This window comes from Poecile atricapillus, chromosome 8 (assembly GCF_030490865.1).
Source record: "Poecile atricapillus isolate bPoeAtr1 chromosome 8, bPoeAtr1.hap1, whole genome shotgun sequence".
Lineage (NCBI taxonomy): Eukaryota > Metazoa > Chordata > Aves > Passeriformes > Paridae > Poecile > Poecile atricapillus.
This window is the reverse complement of record NC_081256.1, coordinates 17,578,553-17,600,348: the sequence shown is the minus strand read 5'-3', so window position 1 is coordinate 17,600,348 and position 21,796 is coordinate 17,578,553. Positions and strand designations below refer to the sequence as shown.

Below are 21,796 nucleotides of genomic sequence, written 5' to 3'. Positions count from 1 at the left end.
CCCGGGCACAGACGCCCGCGCCGAGGAGCGGCGCAGCCCCGCTCTGGCACCGCGCCTCCTGGCGGCCGGGAGGAGCAGGTACAGCGGGCGGGGGGCGATGATGCCGGGGGGCGATGATGCCGTGGGGCGATGATGCCGTGGGGTGATGATGCCGGGGGGCGATGATGCCGGGGGGCGATGATGCCGGGGGGCGATGCCGGGGGCGCGGGGACCAGCTGGATGCTGGCGGCCGCTTCCAGAAGCGGCTTGTCCAGGGACAGTGTCCTTGAGAGGAGAGAGGGCCCGGGGAATGGCGGGGGGCGCTGGGAAGCAGAGCTGCAGGCAGGGTGCGGGGTGCAGGGGGCTGGGGACAGGGAAGTTGTGCTGTAGGACACGGAATCCTGGGCTGGCTGCAGACCTGATGGGTGCTGAGAGGGGCCACGGAGGTGACTGGAAGCCTGGAGCACCTCTCTTATGGAGACAGGCTGAGGGATTTGGGGATTTTCAGCCTGGAGAAGAGAAGGCTCCGGGAGGTCTCATTACAGACTTCCAGTACTTGAAGGGACCTCTAGGAAAGATGGGGACAGATTTTTCAGCAGGGTTTGTTGCAACAGGACAAGAGGAGATGCTTTAAACTGAAAGAGGGTCGATTTCGACTGGATATAAGGAAGAATTTTTTTACAGTGAGAGTGGTAGAACACTGGCACAGATTACCCAGGGAGGTGGTGGATGCCTTATCCGTGGAAGCACTCAAGGTCAGGCTGGATGGGGCTCTGAGCAGCCTGATCTAGTTGAAAATGTCCCTGCTCATGGAAGGGTGGTCAGAGCACATAATCTCTAAATGTCCCCTCCAATCCAACCATTCTATGTTGCAGGGTAAGGAAGAGTGTTCAGCTGAGAAGCTGACTGTTGAGATGCCTTTGCCTATGACCCCCATGCAGTTGAGAGAAATAATCTGTTCTGTGAACAGCAAAACCAATGCAGGGTAGTTTTGAGCAGAATTATGTTTTCAAATGTCAAACAGCTGAGTTCAAACTAGGTTCCTATTTCAAAATACCATGTAAAGCTTCAAATTACTATTTAAACCCAGAACACTGTGTCCATAGATATGTTGTTCTCTTGGGTTCCTTTCAGAGTTGTTATCTTCACCAGTTTTTGGTCAGACTCATGTGATTGAGAAACTCAGAAGAGAAATTGTTTTTTGAAACAAGGAATCTAGCAAAGCCTTTCCCTCCTCCCTGTATATTTGCATTCTTTGGAGCTCTGGGTATTGGCAGGTCTGCAGTACACAGGTGCCTAGTTGTCAGCTGGCTGCTGCTAAACAAGTTATATGTAATAGAGCTTTTTTACACAACAGCACTTTCTTCATTTGATACTCTATTAAAGGATAATAATTATCTCTGAAATCTCTACATCTTGCTCATGGTTGGTTGAAATTGGTCACTGAGTTCCAGAGACAGAAAAGGAGGGAGCATATGGGCTGACAAGGTGATCACAGAGGACAAACTTCCTTCAGAAGCCAGGCAGTAAACGCTGAAAGGAAAACCCACATCCTTTTCCCCTGCTCACAACGTTCACCTGGCATTACTGTCCACATCTCCCTGAGTTTTCTCTGGGACCTGTGCTGAGGCTGCCCTCCGAAAGGTGCCTTCCTTCACCATGACTAAAAGATAACTTGTTTTAGGGTCTGCCTGCTTGCCTCCAGAGGGGGAGCTCCATACCAAGACTGCAGGGACTACTATAAATGCCCTTGGGTAGGGATAATTATTTCCATACATGACCTTGCACACACCTCCCACATTTCTTTAATTACCCACATATTCCATATGCGCATTTGCTAAAATAAACATTCTGGGGCAAGTGCAATATCCTGAGTACCTGACACACAACGAGCTCTGATGTGTGTAATCCCTGTCACAGCTCTGTCCTGCTGTGCTGGGAGCTACCTGTACTGAAATACTGTGCAGGCCTTAAGAATGGGAGATCTTTCTAGCACTGTTACTGTGAAAGGCAAGAATGAGAGGAATGAATTGAGGCTTTCTGTCCTCAGCTGTGTCCTGTACTACAGACTGTTGACAAAGCCTTGCTCTCTACATTTACACTCTTTATCTGTCTCTTTTTAAATAGGGCAAAAAATGTGTTTCTGGATGTTCCTCTTGCTGCTCCCTACTGTCTAGAAGAGAATGGCTCAGTTACTGTCACAGGACACCTCCAGCTAGTGAGAGATTTTCCCTTCAGGCAGGAGAAACTCGTGACCACAGTGCTGGAGGCTGACAGTTCCACCCTGTTTTCTTCTCTGTGTTCTCCATGGGCAGCAGAAGTTCAGACATGGAGTTTTGGAGCCACAGATGTAAAAAGTTTTGATAACATATTCCCCCAGGTGAGATTGGATGACAAGTGATTGATGACGAGTAGGAGGTTCTTATAATCAGTCTGTGTTTCTAAAGCAAATATGCTATTGCCAGATAACCAAGAACTACTAAAAATAGAGGTGCCAAAAGTATTTTAAAAAAGTATTAAGTCAAATTCCCATGAGGCTCTAGGGTCCAGCTCCATCTGGGGACTGTGTCACACCAATAAACAAATGCTGTTTACCCCAAACAAACACACAAACTGCAAAGGTGGCAGATGCTACTTGTCCTCGTGACAAGTGGAAATCTGACAAAATCCAGATTTTACCACATCCAGGAGTTGTGTTTATTATACAAACAGGACACCAGCTGTCTGCTGCTCAGCGCAACAGAAAACCAGGCACAACTTGTGATCCTGAAGAGTATTTTCTTTCTGTGTTCAAAATGCCTGCGGATCACAAAGGCAACCATGCAAACATCAGCTCTTGTTTTGCTGTGTGGCTCTCGGGAGTGTGTCAGCATCCAGCCAAGTGACAAAGCTTCCACGTGGCACTGAGAGCTATAAAGAACCAATATTTTAGCTGTATGAAGTCCAGTATGACTCAGCTGTGCTGAGTGTGTAACACTGTGTGTCTAAAGCACTCACAGGCTGTAGTAAATTTTGGGGCTGGTTCTTTCCTGGGCTTTTCCCACACCTTTCCTAAGCACCAGTTGTCTCCTCACAAAAATGAGACTTCTTGGCTTTTCTGCCCAAGTAACCCCTGCTGTTTCAGTAGGAGGAATTGCAGAGTAGATTTTACCTGCTGAACACGCAGAAATTCCCAGGATGAAGTGTTAAAATTACCAAGCAGAAACAGCACCCAAAGGATCAAATGCTAGGTGTACTCAAAGATTTAAAGCCAGAGGGGGACTGTCTAGTCCAAGCTCAATGTTGTGAGCTGTGGAATATCACACATGCTTTGATCCCGTATTTATAGATATATGTAACATACTTTACAATTGTTGACCTCTATTGGCACTCCTTAAATTTTACACTGGAGGATTAATGTCCAGTTTAACCTCAGTGCAGACCCAGTAGTTCACATGTCTGTGTGTGACCACAAGCTTTTTATTGATGTTTTTTTATATGCTCTCTAAATTGATGTGGGTATTGACAGGAGTTAAGTAAACAATGACTATAAGTAATGTATACAAAACAACATAATGAAGCAGAGGAAATGGAGATTTTTCACCTGAAGAAATTTAAAGTCACCACTGAGCAACATGCAGGCTATTTCTAACTTGTGGAGCTAGGAGAATCTTGTAATTCCTGATGGAGGAGCTAAATTAGATCTGTTAGCTTTATCTGCATGCTTCATTTCACCAGACATTACCATCCAACAATCACAATAGTCTGGATGACTTGATTTCCTCCAGTGTTTACTGTGAGAGTCAACACAATCTGATGGCCTGAGACCTAACATGCCATGTACAGGCAGTATTTTCAATCAGTGCAGTAGGCTTCATGAAAGGAAATTTCTGCCTGATGACTGGATTCAAGTTGTTGTTTCACACTTCTATACAATTACAATGCATGAGGAGTCCTGGTCTCTTCATTAAACACCTTCTGAAAAATACATTATCGTTGTTGTTATCAAGAAGAGCAGTATAGAACCTTGTGCTGCAGAAGTACTGTGCTGGTAAATAAACCACATAGAAAATGTCAGGTCAAGAGGTACTTTTTCATGTATGCAGCACATAGTTATCATTTCAAGTAACAGTTATAGGGAAATTCCATTGTACAAATGCCTGGCTTTGGTTTCTGAGGCATCAGACAGCTGAGACGTATCTAGGTTTTATCTCCAATAATAATTTGTCATTGACTATTCTCAGTCGAAAGACAGCAGCATCACTTTTTCCTTCTTGAAGTTTCATTTCACTGCATTTCGGCGGAAGGCACATCTTATTCTGTTGCAATTTTCACATCCTCCTTACAGTGGGCGATAGAACAGAACCCTCTTTCCATTTCTGTCTCTGCAGGTGCGATCAGTGCATGAGCTGTCCCCCAGGGACACGTTGGTTGTTTGCTTTTTTTCCCCTTGCCATCGCATTTTCCTCATCAAGTCCAAGGCAGGATTTAGTGACACTTATCTCAACAATCACTGTGCTTTTTCCCAGCGCTTTGAAGCCGGGGGGACCCCGAAAGCTCCGGGGCGGGGGAGGCTGCAGCGGACTGCCCGTCATGGCGGCGGTGCACGCTGGGAGCTGTAGTCCGCCGCGGCGCTGCGTGCGCCGGCGAGGCGCGGTGCACGCCGGGAGCTGTAGTCCGTGGGCGGGGCGGGGCGGGCGCTCGCCCCTCCCGAGTGACGGCGTCGCGGTGGCGGCGGCGGGGCCGCGCGCGCCCGGGATGGAGATCGGGCCCCACGCGGGGCACGCGGAGAGCCGGTGGGGCCGCGCGCGGCGGGACACGCGCGGGAGGGGCGGAGCGAGTGCCCAGGGCACGGCCCGCAGGGGCGCCTGATGGAGGCTGGCACCGGACGGGTGTGGTGCGCAGTGGCAGTGCCGGGGTGGGGTGGGGCAGCGTGTGTGTCCCCGGGAGCGGCAGGGTCCCCTGTGTGCCCCCGGGAGCGGCAGGGTCCCGTGTGTGCCCGCGTGGGGTGGCGCACAGCCGCGTGTGTGTATCTGGGACGCGGCTCAGGATGTGCGTGCAGGAACGCGGGTGGCAGCAGTGCCAGCAGGCGCGTGGTGCCCGGGCAGCAGTAGGGATGGGCAGCGGATGCTCCTGGAGAGCTCATGTCCTGCGTGGGAGTGTGTGCACAGCCAGGGCACAGGTGTGGGGCTACCTGGGGGCGAGCAGGGAGTGAACAAACCCCTCGTCAGTGGGATCACCGCTTGCAGGGCATGACACTGCCCCCGGCTCGGTCTCTCGTGGGAGGAAGCACACGTTGGGTCGGGCTATCAGAGCCATCAACCACCCGAGGCCAGCACATCGCTTTACCCATACCCTGGGAAGGAGTCTTGGTCACTGAGGGGGCAGTGAGGGCCAAGGATGTGCACCCTCGGTAGCTGGTGCTCTGTCCCACAGCAGCTGCCAGGCCTCTGCTTCACCAGCCTTGAGCTTAAGGGTGAAACCACCCCGCCCTAACGCCACGCTGCCACCGAGCTCTGCAGCTTGCTGCTCTGGGATCCTATCTCCTCTCCTTCCTGGCAGATATCTGCATCCCCTCTTCTAGGTGCTGAACAGAAATATCCTTATTTATCTCTTTATTCCTGATGGTGAGGCCCCGTGTCTGTGCATGGCTGGTGGTGAGCATGGTGACCTTGGCTGCAGGGTCTTCGTATGTGCTTCAGGCCTGGCTTTTCTTGTTAGCATTTATGAGCAGCAGAGGCTGTTTCCTAGAGCTGTTTTGATGGCAAGTCCTGTTTACTTCATGTTTTCACAAGTGCATTGGTTTTGCCCTGGTGCTCACAAGCGTGGGGTGAATGTTGGATGGAAATTGAAGTGTTGGCTGGGGAGGAAGGAGCAGCTGAAACTTGATATAGGAAAGAAGCATTCCTTATCTGAGGGGCTCAGCCATTCCTGCCTGCCATATCAGCTGGGAAAATGCTACCGGTGCTTTTAAAGCTATAGCACAGGTTTGGGATGCCTTCTGATTTGCACAGTTCGAGCTGTTCTCCCTTTTCACTAATGCTTCAGGCACAGCGGGTTCCAAAAGGTAAAAGGAATTGACTTGCATTCACTGCTTTGTCTTTCCAGGCTCATCTTTGTGTGTTTTCTTGCATTTGCAAGCACAAGTCGTGCACTGCCAGACTCTGCCTTCGTGTGACTAATAGGGCTGGGGTGGTGCCACCCCCAGCACTCCCCCAGGGACATGGAGGGCATCATCCCCCACCTGTGCTGGCTCATGCAGGTGCCTGCTTGTTCTCCTGGCTGGCACAGGGAGGATCCCGCATGGGCCTTACACTGCCTTGTCCTTTGTGTGAGGCGCTCGGCATTTTTATTCCCAGTGAGGTGCCATTTCACACTGGATTGTGGCAGTTACTGATAGTGATAAGACAGAGATGACTGGATCCATCTTCCTGTGGATTACAGAAAATGCAGAAGCAAAAGTTATTTTGCTGAAGTCCATCCTGCCAGCACAGGAGAGGAAAATGAGGATCTTGTGCTGGATTTTTCCCTCCTAGCAGCAGGTCTGAAATGTATCGAGTGGCAGGGTTGTAATGCCAGTGTCCAGGAAGGACGTTGTCCTTGGAGGCAAGAGGATTAGTGTTGTCCTGCTGGGCAGAGAGCAGGGCTCTTGGGGTGGTGCAGAGAACACAGCAGTCCTAGGGGGAGCAGATGGGCCAGTGGTCAGCTGGGCAGATTAGCAAAGAGCTGCCACCTTTGTCTCTGGCACCAGCAAGACCCTCAGGGACAACAGGGCCAGAGGAGAGGGTTCCTAAAGGGAACCTGTGCTATGAGCAGTGGAGGGATGTGAGCAGCTGCTCTCAGAGAGGTGGGCTTCTGTGGTGCCTGTCCCTGCCTCTGGCTGCGTGCGTGCTTGTCACAAGCAGGTCCTGTGCAGATTGAAGTCCAATGGACAGTACCCTGGGTCCACAGATTGTGGTCATCTGCTTGTGAGAGACTTAGCCAGATGAGCAGGTAAAGCTATCTGCCATCGGAAGGTTGAAAAACACCTTTAATCCCTATTTTCTTCCCTCATCCTTTGCCAGTGTGGAGCAAAATGCATCAGCAAGCAGCACTTCTGGGCTTTGTTTGCTGGAGGCACCTTTAATGGTTGTGCCCCCATTTTATATCAGTAGCAGCTTTTAGTATGGATGCAAGTTACCCTGCATGCCCCTTTTCCAGCCAGCCCACTCAGCTATTCCTGCCCATCCCTGCTAGGCTGGCAGAGCTCTTCTGGCTTCCTCTGCCTCGTCAGCCACTCCCTGCGACTGCAGATGAATTGCACGAAGCCTGGCTTTCTTTAATCCCTTTTCCCAGCAGTGCTGAGCCTGCCGGAGGAGGAGCAGGCGGAGGAGTCCAGAAAAGGGGCTGCTGGTTGTCTGGGAGATCTGGGGACAACGAGGCGGGAGCAGGCTCTGCGCAGGGCAGGTTATGTGACATCTTTGTTTTCTGCAGGAGGAATTGACAGCCAGCACAGGAATGAGTGTCCTTGGAGATTTGTCAGAAGTCCCTCTATAACCTCAGCATCCTTAGCCCAACCTCTTTAGTGTGCTAAGAAGGATCAAGAGAGTCTTCCAGGTGGAGGTCAGGATTCAAGCAGCCATTGCTTGGTGCCTCCTGCAGAGCACAGGAGATACACAGCAGATGATGCTTGCAAGAAGGATGAGCTTCATTTTTATTTTTAATTTTTGAACACTGGCTACCTGTGTGATTCTCTTTCGGAAAGTATTCCAGGTTTGGTTTTATTTTAAATGAAGAAGTCAGCAGCATGGCTCCCTCCCTTTGCTGTGAGTCATGTTTGCTGACTTCGACTGAGAGAAGTTCCTACCCTTGCTGGCATGGAGGGGCTGAGAAAGCCTTGGAAGAGCAAGCAGCATTCCCTGTTGTCAGCAGTGTCAGCATTATACCATTTTTTGCTACGAGGCTGGATTCTGTCTTTTATCACTCCAGTGCAAAAGGTTCACTTATGTTTGGGACTGTTCCTGATGGCAGGTTGATGTTGCTGTGCTTCAAGATGGGTTTGTTGTGGAAAAGAAAGGAGACCCACTGCCAGGTCTGTGGAGCTGGTGATTAAAATTGGAGGCTGGATCAGAGGTTGTCTTTAAGGGAGGAGAGGGATGCAGCTGAGATCTCACTGCTGCTCCATGCTCCTGCAAACACCCTTGGCCCTTCTGGCTGGGGGAACCAAGCTCTGCTAGATCAGGGGAGCAGAAGCATGTGTGGTTCTTGCAGGGGAAGCTCTGGTCTTGTTCTGGGGATATTACTCACTTTGCTCTTATTGTAAATTGGGGTGTTTTCATGATGTAATATGAATTGGCCTTACCCCATGCCAGGCTTTCTATAGCACTAGCAAAGGAAAGTTCTTATTCAGGTCTTAGTAATCCTCTGAACACCAGCAGAAAAGGGAATTTGGGCTTTCTCCGTCCCTCCTGGCAGCTGAAACCCAGGCTCTGTCAGTGGGAGGGGAGCAAACCCTGCTGCTAATTCAGGGTTGCCCCAGAGTCCAGTCAAAGCTGGAATGTGGTTAGCTGTGGTCTCTCAATTTCCCTGGCATCTGCAGCCAACTGTATGGGTTGTCATTTCTTCAGCCTTGTGTCGCTGTATGCTTTTCAGCAGAAACGCCAGAAGCAGCTGTGGTTTGGGTATCAGAAAGGTCTTAGGTCTTGTGTGTTCAACTTGTGAACTGCTTTGGGCCAACAAGTCCCATAGGATACTTACTGTCCTACCAGGATTTAATTCACTTTTGGTGGGTTCAAGATCGCCTCTGCAAAGGTGCTTTAATTATGTGGCTTATTTTCTGTGTGGTTCTGTGTTCAATGTTTTAACATTTTGAGATTACTTTGTTCAAGGATTGCTTACCCTTAGTTTCTCCGTGCTAGGAAAGAGCCACGGATCCTGGTTTCCTGCCTCTTCAGATGCACAAGTTCTTTAATGAGACCGTTCATTTGGAAAGGCATATCTCTGCGTGTGCTACCCTCACATCCTTGTGTGCATCACCTGCTTTTTATAGCATGAAATAACATGGGAGGGAGTTCCCCGACTCACTGACTTGGAATATCAGTGGCGTGGCTGAGCTTTCACTTGCATTTCCAAACTCTGAGTGTTAGAGGTATCTTAGGGAGGAGCTGCTGATGTTTTGAGCTCAGTGCTACAGGTGCTCTTTGACCAGGCACTGCTGATTCCTCTCTGGGCATCCACAGACAAAGAACATCTGCATCACTCAGGGCAGAGATGGGAAAAGACCATAAATTCAGCAGAGCTGGATAATTTCTTCGTGTCTCCCCAAGCTGTATCTCTTTCAGGAAGCTGCCTTTGATTCATATCTGTGCATTTTTTTTCAGTCTCTTCTGAGATAAAGCCCTGTGCCTATTTATTAGTCTAAGTACAGCATAAATGCACACATGGTGCCAGATGCACTGCAGGTCTGGTTTAGAGCTCTAGTGCCGTCAGGGTGACAGGCTTTGCTGGTGGAATGGATTGGATTCTGTGTGGTTTAAGCTTAGGAGGGCATTGAAGGTGGTGATGTTTTCCTCATGAGAAAGGGAAGTGAATGGGGAGCTTGAAGTAGAGCCAATAATTAATGATCTGCTTGTTCAACTAATCAGTTTGGCAGTAGTGAGCAAGTCTCAAAAAGAGAATATTGGTGAGAAAATCTTTGTTTTAATTACCAGAAATATGCAGCCCACACTTTGATCCCCAAGGGATGAAAATGAGAGCAGTTTTAAATAATGTTATTTATTTTAAGTTTTTTCGTTCTTTTTCCCCTTGTGCTTTGGAAATCCAGTTTGGCTTTGGCTGTGGGAGTGACTAACTGCTGAAACACCATCTTGTTTCTTGCCAGTTAAAAACCTGAACTTTCATGTTAAGGTGTCAATTACGGTGCTTTTGTTACGAACTCTGCAGAGACTTTCTTTTTTTTTTTTTTTGCTATTTACACTCCTAACTGTATCTTGCAGCATTCCTGTTCTTCTGAGAGGGTGTCTCCTACTTGAATTTGTTTTTGACAGCTGCTGTTCATCTGGCAGCATTGTCAAGCAGCTTGCATGGGAACCTCAGTCATCCAAAGCTTCCTTCCCCAAAGCTGCTTTTGCATAGTCAAATGATGTTACCTCTCTGCACCATCGCTCCTGCTTTGTGGTAGATAATGGTGATTTCTTGCTGTATGCAGGGCAGCCAAGGGAGATGATACTGATGAACTGTTGTGTACACTCTAGAGTTCACCAGCAGTTTTTCAATATCTGTCCATAAGATGATAATGCTTTTGCAAGTTATGCCTACAGCAGGTCAGCTACAGAGAGTGGTACAGCTGGAGATGCAGATGAAGTGTCACCTCCCTGGGAGAGGAGCAGCTCTGCATCCTGACAGGGCTGGAGCTCTCGAGGTGGTGTGCATTGCTTAGGGAATGCTGCTCTGTAAACACAGGGTCTGCTTGATGTGGTGGCCCTCACACCCTTCCATACAGCTGCTGTGCTCCTGAGAGGCTGCTGCTCTCTTAGAGAGAACATGTCAGTGAAGCAAGAGCGTGCTAGAAAGTTAATCCCCAGCTTTTTTGGCCCAGACTGGGCACGTGGTACATTGCAGGAGCCATCAGTCTGTTTGCCTCTCTCCTGGTGGTGGCTACCACTCAGAAAAATCATTACAGTATGGCTTGTTGTCCACAAACCATGTGTGGGAGACCACAGGGATGCACAAAGTGCTTCAGCTCACCTTTGCTAGCTCCTGGACCACCAAAGGTTTCAGCCTGAACAGAGTTTCCTTCAAGAGAGTGCAATACCATGTTCCTGTTGTGATGTACCTTAAACCTTGTTGTATCTCTGATATATGTTGCTGTGTTCCTCTGCAGGAAGGAGCACTGGAAGCTCCTTGGCAACCTGAAGACCACAGTGGAAGGTTTGGTGTCTATAAGCAACCCAAATGTCTGGTCCAAGTATGGCGGCTTGGAACGGCTCTGCAGAGACATGCACAGCATCCTCTACCATGGGCTCATGCATGACAAGGTGTGACTGTCCTGCCAACACAACTGTCTGTCTGTCTGTCTGTCATGGCCTCAGTGCCTGTCACAAGCAGGTGCTGCAGCTCACTTCGGTGCTCACAGCAGAGTGGGCACAGTGCTTGTAGCAGGGTGGGAAGTGGTCCAAGCAGGGACTGAGCTTGCCTGGTAAATGTTGTGGTTGTCAGAGAGACCTGGAGTTCTATCTCATCTACGTTCAATATGGTTTTCCTATGTACTTGTGCCCCCTGTGCTGAAGCCAGCCCCTCTCTCCTTTCTGCTGCAGCCAAGTGATTAAATTGCATTTGCAGTGAGTCAGCCCCGTATCATCTGCACTTGGACAAGTCCCCAGCGAGGCCTGGCAAGAGAAACCTCGCATCTTTACTGTTTCTGGTTAGCTGTGTTAGTAACAGGAGCTGGCAGCCAAACCCATGCTGTGCGTGAATGGGATCACTCTTTCCAGGCTCTTGTTGTGCCTGCAGTTGCTCACCCAGCCTTCCCCCCTTCCATGGCTGCCTGGAAGAATTTCTCTTTCCTGCTTGTGTGCAGAGGCTTGAAGATCTCCCCTTCAGCTTGCAATTACTAGTACAATTAATTTACAGTGGAAAGATGAAGTAAGGCTGCAGGGTTTGCCTGGGGACAGGCTTCCCATCAGCGGCTCTGCCACACAGAGAGAAGAGAACAGCACAGAGGAGCCCCAGGCAGTTTGCATGGGCCAGCTGGGTCCCAGATCAGGAAAACTGCATCTATGCAGTCCTGCACCCAAGCTGATAAACTTCCAGGAAGCACCAGACTGGCAGGTTGTCCGAGCAGGGAGCTTTGCTCCCTGAATTTATTAAGTTTGCAGACAGCATTAGTTGAGGTGCTGCTCTGTTCCTGTTAGTCCCCAGCTTGCATGGACCAGGGACCTTCTCTGGGAGATCAATAGAGACAGGAGTTACCTTTTCCATGTGAGGAGTGCCGTGCTCCCTTCTGACAGACCTGTTATTCACAGGCTTCTGGAGTGAGGTTAAAATGATTTATGCTTGTCTGTCTGTCGGTAGCAGTTCATGCCAGACCTGCAAAGCAGGATGGTGCGTTACCTTCCTCAGTGCTTTTACTATAGGCAAAGACAGCTCTTCTACTCAGGAACATCTCTCATCAGGCATGTGTGACACCAGTCAAGCTATAGGAGTTGCAAAAGGAGGCCCATAAAAATACAGCTTCCTAACAGCAGTTGGCTCATAGTTGCTCCAGCAAAACATTTCCATTTACTTTTTTATTTTCTTGGCAACTTTTTCATCTACGGTTGGGAATTAAAAAGAAAAAAGGTAAAAAAATCCATATGTACACATTAAGAAAACTAGGGTTAGAGGTTTTTAAACTTTTGAATTAATTTTATTCGTTTGTCCAGAGAACCGAGTTCAGTCTAGAAAACTAAAATTGTCATGTTAGTTTTCTAGTCTTTTAAAATGAACTACTGCCCTGCCAAACCAAATAAACCACCAAAACAGAAGCCATTCCTCTGTCACTTGCGAAAGAGGAAATAGCAATGGAAGTAAAAATAATCAGATTTTTGGTGAAGAGACACTTTTTGGGTCTGTGTTTACGACCAGTAGGGTGGAGAGGAACACAGAAACTCTGTTGCAGTTCCTCTCTAAAGGGAAGAATAACTAAGAAAACCCTTCATTGTCTGAATAAAGCTCAGGCAAACAGCCTGCTGTGGCAGCAAGGGACTAATGGGGATGTGCTCATTTAACTGGCACTTGGGAGGTGGTACCTGACTATGCCTGTCCTGGGCAGGTGTGCTGCAGACAGAAGGATTACTGGCACTTTGTGAAGGACATTCGCTGGCTGAGTCCAGGCTCTGCTCATCATTTGGAGAAGGTGGGTTCTGGTGGGGTGGTCTTGTGTGCCCAGTGGGAGGGCAGAGGGCAGCTGGGCAGGAGCCCGTGGGACAGCAGTGCCTGGGTTCTTGTGGTTAAAGTGGCTCCATGGCTTGTGGAGGCTGACACAGGTCTTGGGTACAAGCTGTGTCCTGGGACCTCAGTGTGGCTTGGGCTGAGACAATTGGCTGCTTATTTGTCCCAGGCCAGTCTCCAGCTCTGCAGGGCGGGGTGCAGCAGGCATCACCAAGGGAACTGGCACAAGCAGTTCTTGTGTATGTGCAGGGGTAATTCATGTGTCTCTGCAGATCTCTAAGGGTCTGGGCTGTCCCATTTCTGCGTTGTGACTTCACCATGCATTTATTCTCCCATTCCTTACGCCAGCTGCTGGTGTATGGGGATGCTCCTGGTCCTCGGCTGCCCCGTGCTGACACTCATGGTTCCTGCTGTGGATAGGCACAAAGAGCTGGCCACTGGTGATCCCTGTGTCCAGCCTGCTGCTGCGGGATCAGGGGTGTAACTCCAGTTACTGCAGGCTGCAGCAGCTCAAGCATTGCCATAGCCTTTCCCAGTTAATGTGTCAGCAGGAAAATGACTGTCACCACTGGGGTCAGATGGGATTTGGGAGCATGCGGTCCCTCCAGGTCATGGGGGAGAGAGTGTGCAAGAGAAGTTCATTGTGCTGGTGGCTCTCAGAGGACTTTGGTCACTGGCTGACCTTTGAAGCATTTTTCCTGCCTGGTGCTTTTGCCTCCCTGGTGGCTGGGGAGCTGCTGGGACATGCCTTCTTTCCTGCGACTGGCATGGGAAAGCTGCTGTTATCAAGGGGACCAAAGCCATGCGTTGGAACAAGCCCTGGTCCCCTTCTTGCCTCTGCCTGCCTTAACCTGTGCCTGACATCCCTTTCCAGTTCATCAGCCTGCAGGAGAGTGGCCAGCGTGACCCCGAGGGCCCAGGGGACCAGGCCATTGCGCAGCTGTGGCTGCAGCACAGCCTGCAGTGCCACTGCCTGTCAGCGCAGCTGAGGCCGCTCCTGGAGAACCGGCAGTACATCAGGAAGTTCTACACAGGTAAAGAGCAATGGGCCTTTTCCTTCTTACTAGGAAAATACCTAGCTGGTGGCATTTCAAAGCTGTGGGAGTGAGGGAGGACAGCAGAAATGTTGGTTTGCATGTGAGCAACCGGTTTGTCAAACTGTGTGGGTGAGAGGGACTCCCTTGAGCAGCGTTTTTTCTCCCCAGATACTGCCTTCCTGCTCAGTGACGCCCACGTCACGGCCATGCTGCAGTGCCTGGAAGCTGTTGAGCAGAACAACCCCAGGCTTCTGGCTCAGATCGACACTTCCATGGTGAGTTGAGGTCCCAGATTTTACATCTGGCTCTCTCCAGATGCCAACTGGTTGTGGCTGCTCCCTCGAGGTCACATTCAGGGCATGCAGAGCCCTTGGACAAGGGGCTGGACTTGGAACTAGTAAAAGTTGCTCCAGGAGAGGAGGAGAGTGGGGAACTGGTCCTTGTCCTGCCAGCATGACCAGGGTGGGTGAGATGGCTGTGTGGAGCCTGTAGTGGGGCACTTTGGTTAATGCTTGCACCAAGGATTTGAGTAGAGGACCTGAGGACCAATTTCTTGTAAGAGACATCTTTAAAGCTCTCTCCAACAGTCCCAGGCTTCAAGGCCAGCACACAGAGCTGCCTGGTCATGAGGGACAGTCACCCTCTTGAGGGGATGGGCAATGCCTCAGGACACCTGGGTGCCTATTCCTGCTCATTATACCAGTGACCCTCTGTGCAGCCCTGTGCCAGCTGCCCCCTCTCCAGAGGAGGGAAACAGCAGCTGCCTTCTTTGCACAGAGTCCCCAGAGGAGAGCAATCAGTGAGGCTTCATTAAATGGGGGCTGTGTTCTTTCAGCTGGCCGGCACGTCACTGCCGTCCCTGTGCGCGTCAGACCCTTCTGCTGGGACAAGAGAGATGTGTGATCACAGTGGTGAGGGACACAAGAGCCATCTGCCGGGAGCGCTGGGCTGCCTGGATCATTTCACTGAGAGCCTGGTAATTTCCCAACGGGAATCTGTCCCATAGCTGTGCACAAAGAGCTGCTTCCCTTCTGTGCTGCCGTGTTTTTCCCTCCCTACCCTCGCGTTCCCAGGGCTGCCACATCGTTTGTGGTTGGTGACCAGGCATTTGAAGGCTGATCCCCTTCTGTTGCTGCTCTTTTGACATGTAGCCCCATAGATGCTGATTTATTGATGGTGTCACCTCTCTTCAGCTTACCAGGAAGAGTGACAATCCATCTCCAGTGACAAAGAGTCAGAGCCTGACTGCCCTCCCTGCATCCCCGAGTGTCCCTGCTGCCACCTGTGCACAGCAGCGCTGCTTTGGGTCCTTCTCCAGCCTCCAGCATCCAGCCTCCTCTGGCCTCTCAGGTATCAAGGCTGGGTTGGAGAGCTTAGGGTAGACCGGAAAAGCCTTTGCCTTTTTATCTGCCTTTGTATTTGTTGGTGTGGATGGGTATGGAAGACTTCTGCCCATGATGGGAGGGAGGGATTTGCCTGTGATGGGTGAGCATGTTGGTGTGAAGCCACGATCTTATTGCCACAGGATATGTCTCCTTGTGCCAAAGTGTGTGAAATCATGCTCCTGCCTCTGTCCAGACAGGAGACCAGTGAGTTCCTGTGGCAGCTCCAACTCCAGCCAGCCCCAGGAGCACTGCCCGTCCACCCGGTCCTCCTCCTTCAGTGAGGGCAGGTCCCCTCTGGAGCAGCCCAGCTCTGTCACCCGCTTCCACGTCCCCTCACCCAAAGACCCCGTCTTTCCAGCCAGCGAGATGAGCTCCAGCACCACCAGCCAGAGCGAGGACACTTGGACAGGGAGTCAGGATGATCCACAGAGTGATGTTAATGACGGGCCGGAGTACCTGGCCATTGGGAACTCTGGACGCCGGGGCCGGGCATGCAGCAGCACCAGCACCAGCAGCACCAAGAGCAGTAGCTCCAAACTCTTCTCCTCCAGCAGCTCCCAGAAGCTGGACTCAGTATCATCCCTGGGGGAGCAGGGAGCAAGTGGAGGTGGCAGCAGGGGCCTGAGCCTGTTGCGCCGGTCCAGCTTCTCAGAGGGACAGTCTTCAGCTCCACAGGGCATCCTCAAGAAGAGCCATGTGCGCTCACACTCTGACACCAACGTGACTTCTGGGAAGTTGCACGGTAATGGGACAGCTTTTCTGGGAAGCCTTTTGGGCATGGGCGTCCCTGGTAACAGAAGGCTGATGCTGGCCACCCCCTTGATTGCATGGATCACATTGGAGAGAGGGACAGTGGGCAAGTGGTTGGTCTTTTCCCTTAGCTTTTCAGCTCCACACTGGAATGATGGGATGACATCTTATTTCCCAGAATGCCCTGGTCTGGACTGTTACTGGTATTGCCAGCTTTTACTAAAATCTTAGAAAATGGCAGCAATGCTGTGGCATCAGCTGTTCTTCTCCACTGGCCTTGCTTGGCTGGGATGTGGGACTGGGGCCTGGGCTCATCCAACTGGTAGGCTGTTATCCCACTGGTGACCTGCTGGGTTCTCCTGTGGTCTTGAGTGAGTGAATACATGGGGCTGGGGAGAGTGGGGTGTGAGGGGACAACCAGTTTGTGGGAGTTTGCCCTGATGCTGCCTTCACTGGAGAAGTGGAGGTCCTTGCTGAATAGTAACTAGTATGTCTCTGTTTTCTCTCCCTTAATGCTGCCCTTCTCCTCCTCTGTCTGCCCAGGAGGCCTCAGGGATATCACCATTATAATAGAAGATCCAGTGGCAGGTTTGGGAGACAGTATAACAGCCCTTCATTAGTGATCATTGCATCAAGTTCAGGATTGCCATCAATCCATTAGTGTTCATTCAGAAAACCAAAAAAATCTTTCTTTGCTGTGTCCCAGCTGATGCTTTCAAGTGTGGTCTGGTTTATGCATGTGACCTGACCGAAGATTCCAGCTTGGTTTGCGGAAGCAGTGGACCAGACCCAGAAATGTTTCCAGCTCCCCTGCATGGCATTAGGGAGTGCTGGCCACCAAGTCTCTGAGCTGCATCCCCTGCCCTTCCCTCCATCCACTGCCTCAGAAGCCAGGAGAGGTTTCATCTCTTACCTAAAGAATAAGGGCTGGCAGTTAACCAGGCATGGGCTTGAACATCTAATTTTTCCTTTTATTTCATGGATCTGTGGCACAGGGAGGTTTGATATTGACTGATTTCCAGTGTGTGTAACTACAGGTGAGACTCCTGGATGCTCTTTTGGGCTCAGGACAGGTTTTACCCCAAACAGAAATGCTGGGGTGCTACCATCCCTTTGCCCCATCTGCAGAAAAAGTCAGCAGCTCAAAAAACCAGGCTGTTTTGTTTTGCATCCACTGAACAGTGGCACTGCATTTGTTGAGCTCACATCTGGGTGCTGAGGGTTCTGCATCTGGGAAGGCTCATCCCTGGGGGTGCTGAGTGTTCAGAGAGATGTGTCCAGCCTTGTGTCCTGCTCCAACAGATGATGCTGAGCACTGCCTCACTTTACCTTTCAGCAGTAGGCTCTGCTGTATGTGGCATCCCCAGGCATCCACCCCATGAGGTGGTTTCTGTGTTGAGGTGGCTGCAGGACGCCCTGTCAGGCTGCAGTGAGTAGCTGTGAGAGTCTCCTATCCTACCCTCTCGTCTCCCAGCCTGTGGGGTGGGTTGATCCCAGACTCCATCCTGGTGGCTGCTGCTTCATGGCCTTGACAGGGAGAGGCTGGTATTGGTGGGCTCAGGAGCCTCCAGCCACATCAGTTATGGTAAAGCTGGGAGCAAAAATTAATAGGAGGTTGAGAGGACAGGGTTGCCCTTCTGTTATGCTCAGGATTGTCAGCTGGCACCTCCCTGTATCCAGAGCTGTATGCTCCTGTCCCACTCCAGGCAGGGTGTTTTCAGTCTCCTTCAGCAGTCCTCTGTCACCCAGCCACTCCATCCAGGTGCTCCCTGGGGCCATGGCTCTCTGTAGAGCACCACCTGTTCTTGGTCTCTGGTCAGGCCAGCTCCTGGCAGTCTCCACTGGCTCAGTCTGGCAGGGAGTTGCACCACAGTGTGTGCATGGGGCAGAGCCCTGCCCACAGCCCGTGTAGGTCACCTTGAGTGCAGTGTGTGGGGAGTCCTGGCTTACAGTGGAGCAGGAACATGTCCTTCAGATGTCTCCTTACACTGGTGTCCAGGCTGTTTTGCAGGGTAGAGACCCCCACAGATCCTTTGACTGCTCATGTTTCCCTGCATCTCCTGTTCTTTGTTCTGGGGCATAACTCTGCCCTCAGAATGCTCCCTCAGGAAGAAAGAGCTGGCAAGAGGTACTTGCTGGAGCCTGTTGTGTCCCCCAATGCTGCTTTGGGGTAAACTGAGGAAGGCTCAGGATGTGATTGTTCCATGTCTTTCATGATCTCTCCTTCATTCCCCTTCTCTTGCCTGAAATGCCTTTCTAGTTTTGTCTCCTCCTGGGCTTGCCCTCAGCTGTGGCATGGAGCAGGAGGATGTCTCTTTATTTCATCCATTTGTGCCTGTGTGTGTGATGCCAAGCCCCTTTCATTTCACCCTGTGCAGTGGCAGGGTGCCTCTGAGGTACTGAGGTGTGCCTGGTGTCTTCTTCCTTTCCAGAGTCCCATGGTGATCCAAGTGGAGGGAGAGGGCCGGTCTCCGCTTCCACACAGAGCAGTGAACTGAGTACACCCAGCTCCCTCTACATGGAGTATGGTGAGTACAGCCAGCCTCAGTGGGGACACTCAGCCCTGCTCAGGTTCCTCCATGGGCTGCAGTGGCCTCAAGTGCTGGCACCTGCTTGTGGGATGCTGGCAGGGTGCTGGCAGGGCTTGGTGGCATGGAGATAGCACGTCCTTCCCTCATACCTGTGTCCCTTGCTTTTCTAGACTCTGGACAGTACCTGAGCTCAGGGGAAGGGATGTTCAGGAGACCTTCAGAAGGGCAGTCCCTCATCAGCTATCTCTCTGAGCAGGACTTTGGCAGCTGTGCAGACCTGGAGAAGGTGAGGGAAGCAGCAGCAGCCTGTGTGCATAGGGGAATGTGTCTTACTGCAGGCTCAGGGATACTTCCTGTCGTGGGGACAATAATGCTGTGTATTCCCTGTTGTAGAGCTGTGCACAGAACTCCAAGGCTGAGCTCCTCAGTGGTGTACAGTAGCTGGGATTTGTCCATCTGTCATATGCATGGCAGCTTTGCAATATGTTAGGGCCCCTCAGGGCTGTGTGCTGCCCCTCCAGAGTGGATGTGTTGCACATCCTCTTTGTAGGATGACTCTTGTGTTTTGTGGGTATTCTGATGCCCAAGAAGGCTTTGTTTTCTAGGTCCTTATACAAGAGTCGTATTTTGACAGAGATTAACATCTTTCTGCCACCATCCATGAGTAATAAGCTCTTTCCTGGGATATGTGGGGAACAAAATTTTACCAAGTCTTGCTAGTGTGTCCATGCAGAGCCTTGAATGCTTTTGCTCTTGCAGGAGAATGCCCACTTCAGCATCTCAGAGTCCCTGATCGCTGCCATTGAGCTGATGAAGTGCAACATGATGAGCCGGCAGCTGGAGGAGGAGGAAGAAGACAGTGACAAGGAGATCCAGGAGCTTAAACAAAAGATTCGCATTCGGCGCCAGCAGATCCGCACCAGGCACCTGTTCCCTACCTGCCAGGAGATGGGCTCAGACAGTGGGTGATGTGTTCTGGGCTCATCAGCTAGTGGGATGTGGGTTTTCTGTCCATTGCCTATCCTATAGCTGTTGGCCTTCCTGCCCATTCCTTGGAAAGAGTTAAATTGCTGCCAAGGTGGTGCCAAGATTAGTGAAACTGCTGCTATTGAAGACCATAATGTGACAGATACCATCCATTGATAACACTGCTGGCCCTGAGCTATGGAATGTAATTTCATATTGAACCCACAGTGTTTTCCATCCTTGAGCTCCATCCCTCCTGTATCTATCTCCATCTCCCATAGCTGTCAGTGGCTTTTTGGAGCACTTTCACTGATGACCTAGCTGTGATGCCTTTCTCCCAGGTCTCGTGGCAACAGACAGCGGGTCCCAGTTCAGCTCCCATGGCTCCATGCGGCTCTCTGACTCTGGCTCTGCAGAGGATGTGGAAGAGTACGAGATCCGAGGTAGGAGGGAATGGCTGTGTTGCCTTCTTTCATAGAAATAACTCCCTGGTGTGGTTGTGTTGGGATCAGTCCTGCTGAAGAGGACCCTGTCCCTCCGGCCTTCAAGATGGCTTTTCCCAAACAAATGGCTGAATTCTGAGTATAAGCAGAGCAATCAGTTTCCCTCATGTGGTAGCATGACTGTCCTTCAAAATCTTCTGTAACCCTGTCACATTCTGTGCCTCTGGCTGGTAGGTGGTTTCTATTTCATTCCCTGGTACACATAGCTGCTGTCACAGCTAGAGAGGTGGGAGAGCTGCCAACCTCTCTTCTCCTCCCCAGGCAGAAGGAGCCATAGCTCTGACCACTTACCTCTTGGATGGTGGGTATTGGTCACATCCTGACCTGCAATACCTGTGGTGTCTGCTCCTGGCAGCTTGGGTGGCTGAGCTTGTCACCCACAGGAGACCAGTGCAAGTTCCTGGGTATGCATTTTCTTCAGAGCCTCGTTCATCCTCTGAAGTGGATGACTGACTTCTCAGCAGTACCTCCATCTCTCTTACTTAAAAGAAGATGGAGTTGTACAGTCTTGAGCTTTAAAACTGCTTGTCTCCTGACTGTTGATAGCAACTTCTCCTTTCAGTCCATGTGAGGGTAAGGTTTTGGGCTCAGTTTTGTAGCCCATGGAGGAGTGTGTGAATTCAGTTCTGGGCTCTCCTCGTGTGAGTGCTGCTCTTGTTTTATGCCCTTTCTCTCTGGCCTGGCTGAAGCACTGAAGTCAACTGTTTTGTCATCACCATGTCATACAGATGGTAACGATGGATCTAACCTGATTCAAATGTCCAAGAACGGCCTCTCAGTGTCAATGGCTTCCTTGTTCTCAGGTACCCTGCAGTGCTCCCTGGGCACGCGCGCGTGTGTGTGCAAGGTGTGTGTGTGTGTGCACGGGCACACTTCTTCAAAATCTGCCTGGCTTCAGAACTGGGAATTAGTTCCAGTATCATGCAGATGTCAGCAAGGAGAGCTGTGGCAGGATGATGTGGCAGGATTGAGTGGAGCAGATGCAGAGGAGTTCTGCTGTGGGCTCCGTCTCCATTTTGCCATGCAGTATTCTGGATGTATCAAAAGTGCCTGCTGTGGTGAACACCTGTCTTGCCTGGGGTAGGACTTCACAGGACAGTGAAGCTCTGTAGGTGTTGAAGGCTGAGCCTGGGCTGAATGAGAGCAGAGTCCTTCGATGTGGGACCAGGTCTCCATCCCAAGTGCCTTGGAGAGCATTATCCTGCTTGACTTGGCAGAGCTGGCATGCCGTAGCTTTGATCTGAACCACAGACTTCCTGTTCTGCTCAGACTTGACTTGGAGTGGAACCCTTCTAGAAAGAAGTTCTAGAGAGAGAATTAGTGAGATCAGACAGGGCACAGGCAGTTTGTTCATGCTGGAGGTCCTAATCACTGGGATCACATGCAGCTTAGTGTTTTTATTGTTTACAGTAGTACCAGGTAATCCTTCTGGTCTGCTGGCTGTGTTTAAATAACCTTCATATGCTCCCTGTTTGCTTTAGCAAGGGAACAGCCTGCTGGGCTGCTGCTGATCTCTACTGTCAGGTGTTCAGAACCAACATGTTGCTCCTGATGGACTTGCTGGTGCTCAGATCTTTCCTGTCAGCCCTGTTGTGTTCACAGACCAGGCTGTGATCCTGGCTGAAGCTTGGCACATGGGGTGTGGGGTGATGCCCTTAGATTTGGGGGCTGTTCTCAAACTTCCTGGGGACTACCCCACTTGATAGCATTGGCAGCAGAGATGTTTTGGGTAACTAATGAGGATTTGGGGAGTGTTT

General features: G+C 50.8%; 1 protein-coding gene across 6 annotated transcripts in view; it reads left to right on the top strand.

The window, feature by feature from the left end:
• Positions 1–23: 23 nt before the first annotated feature.
• Positions 24–21,796, top strand: part of RUBCN (rubicon autophagy regulator) — a 28,820-nt gene continuing 7,047 nt past the window's right edge. Inside the window, exons 1-13 of one of the 6 annotated variants that reach the window (XM_058843465.1) lie at positions 24–78; positions 10,820–10,973; positions 12,749–12,832; positions 13,742–13,901; positions 14,073–14,179; positions 14,740–14,880; positions 15,098–15,254; positions 15,483–16,031; positions 18,472–18,567; positions 18,741–18,856; positions 19,330–19,531; positions 19,878–19,979; positions 20,768–20,842. In XM_058843465.1, the coding sequence (XP_058699448.1) occupies positions 10,935–10,973; positions 12,749–12,832; positions 13,742–13,901; positions 14,073–14,179; positions 14,740–14,880; positions 15,098–15,254; positions 15,483–16,031; positions 18,472–18,567; positions 18,741–18,856; positions 19,330–19,531; positions 19,878–19,979; positions 20,768–20,842 (1,828 nt within the window). In that variant the 5' untranslated portion in view covers positions 24–78; positions 10,820–10,934. Of the gene's footprint in view, positions 79–2,246; positions 2,360–4,621; positions 4,856–5,611; positions 6,026–10,819; positions 10,974–12,748; positions 12,833–13,741; positions 13,902–14,072; positions 14,180–14,739; positions 14,881–15,097; positions 15,255–15,482; positions 16,032–18,471; positions 18,568–18,740; positions 18,857–19,329; positions 19,532–19,877; positions 19,980–20,767; positions 20,843–21,796 lie in introns of those variants that run through there. The other 5 variants (XM_058843464.1, XM_058843460.1, XM_058843462.1 and 2 more) reach the window with 5 other exon arrangements.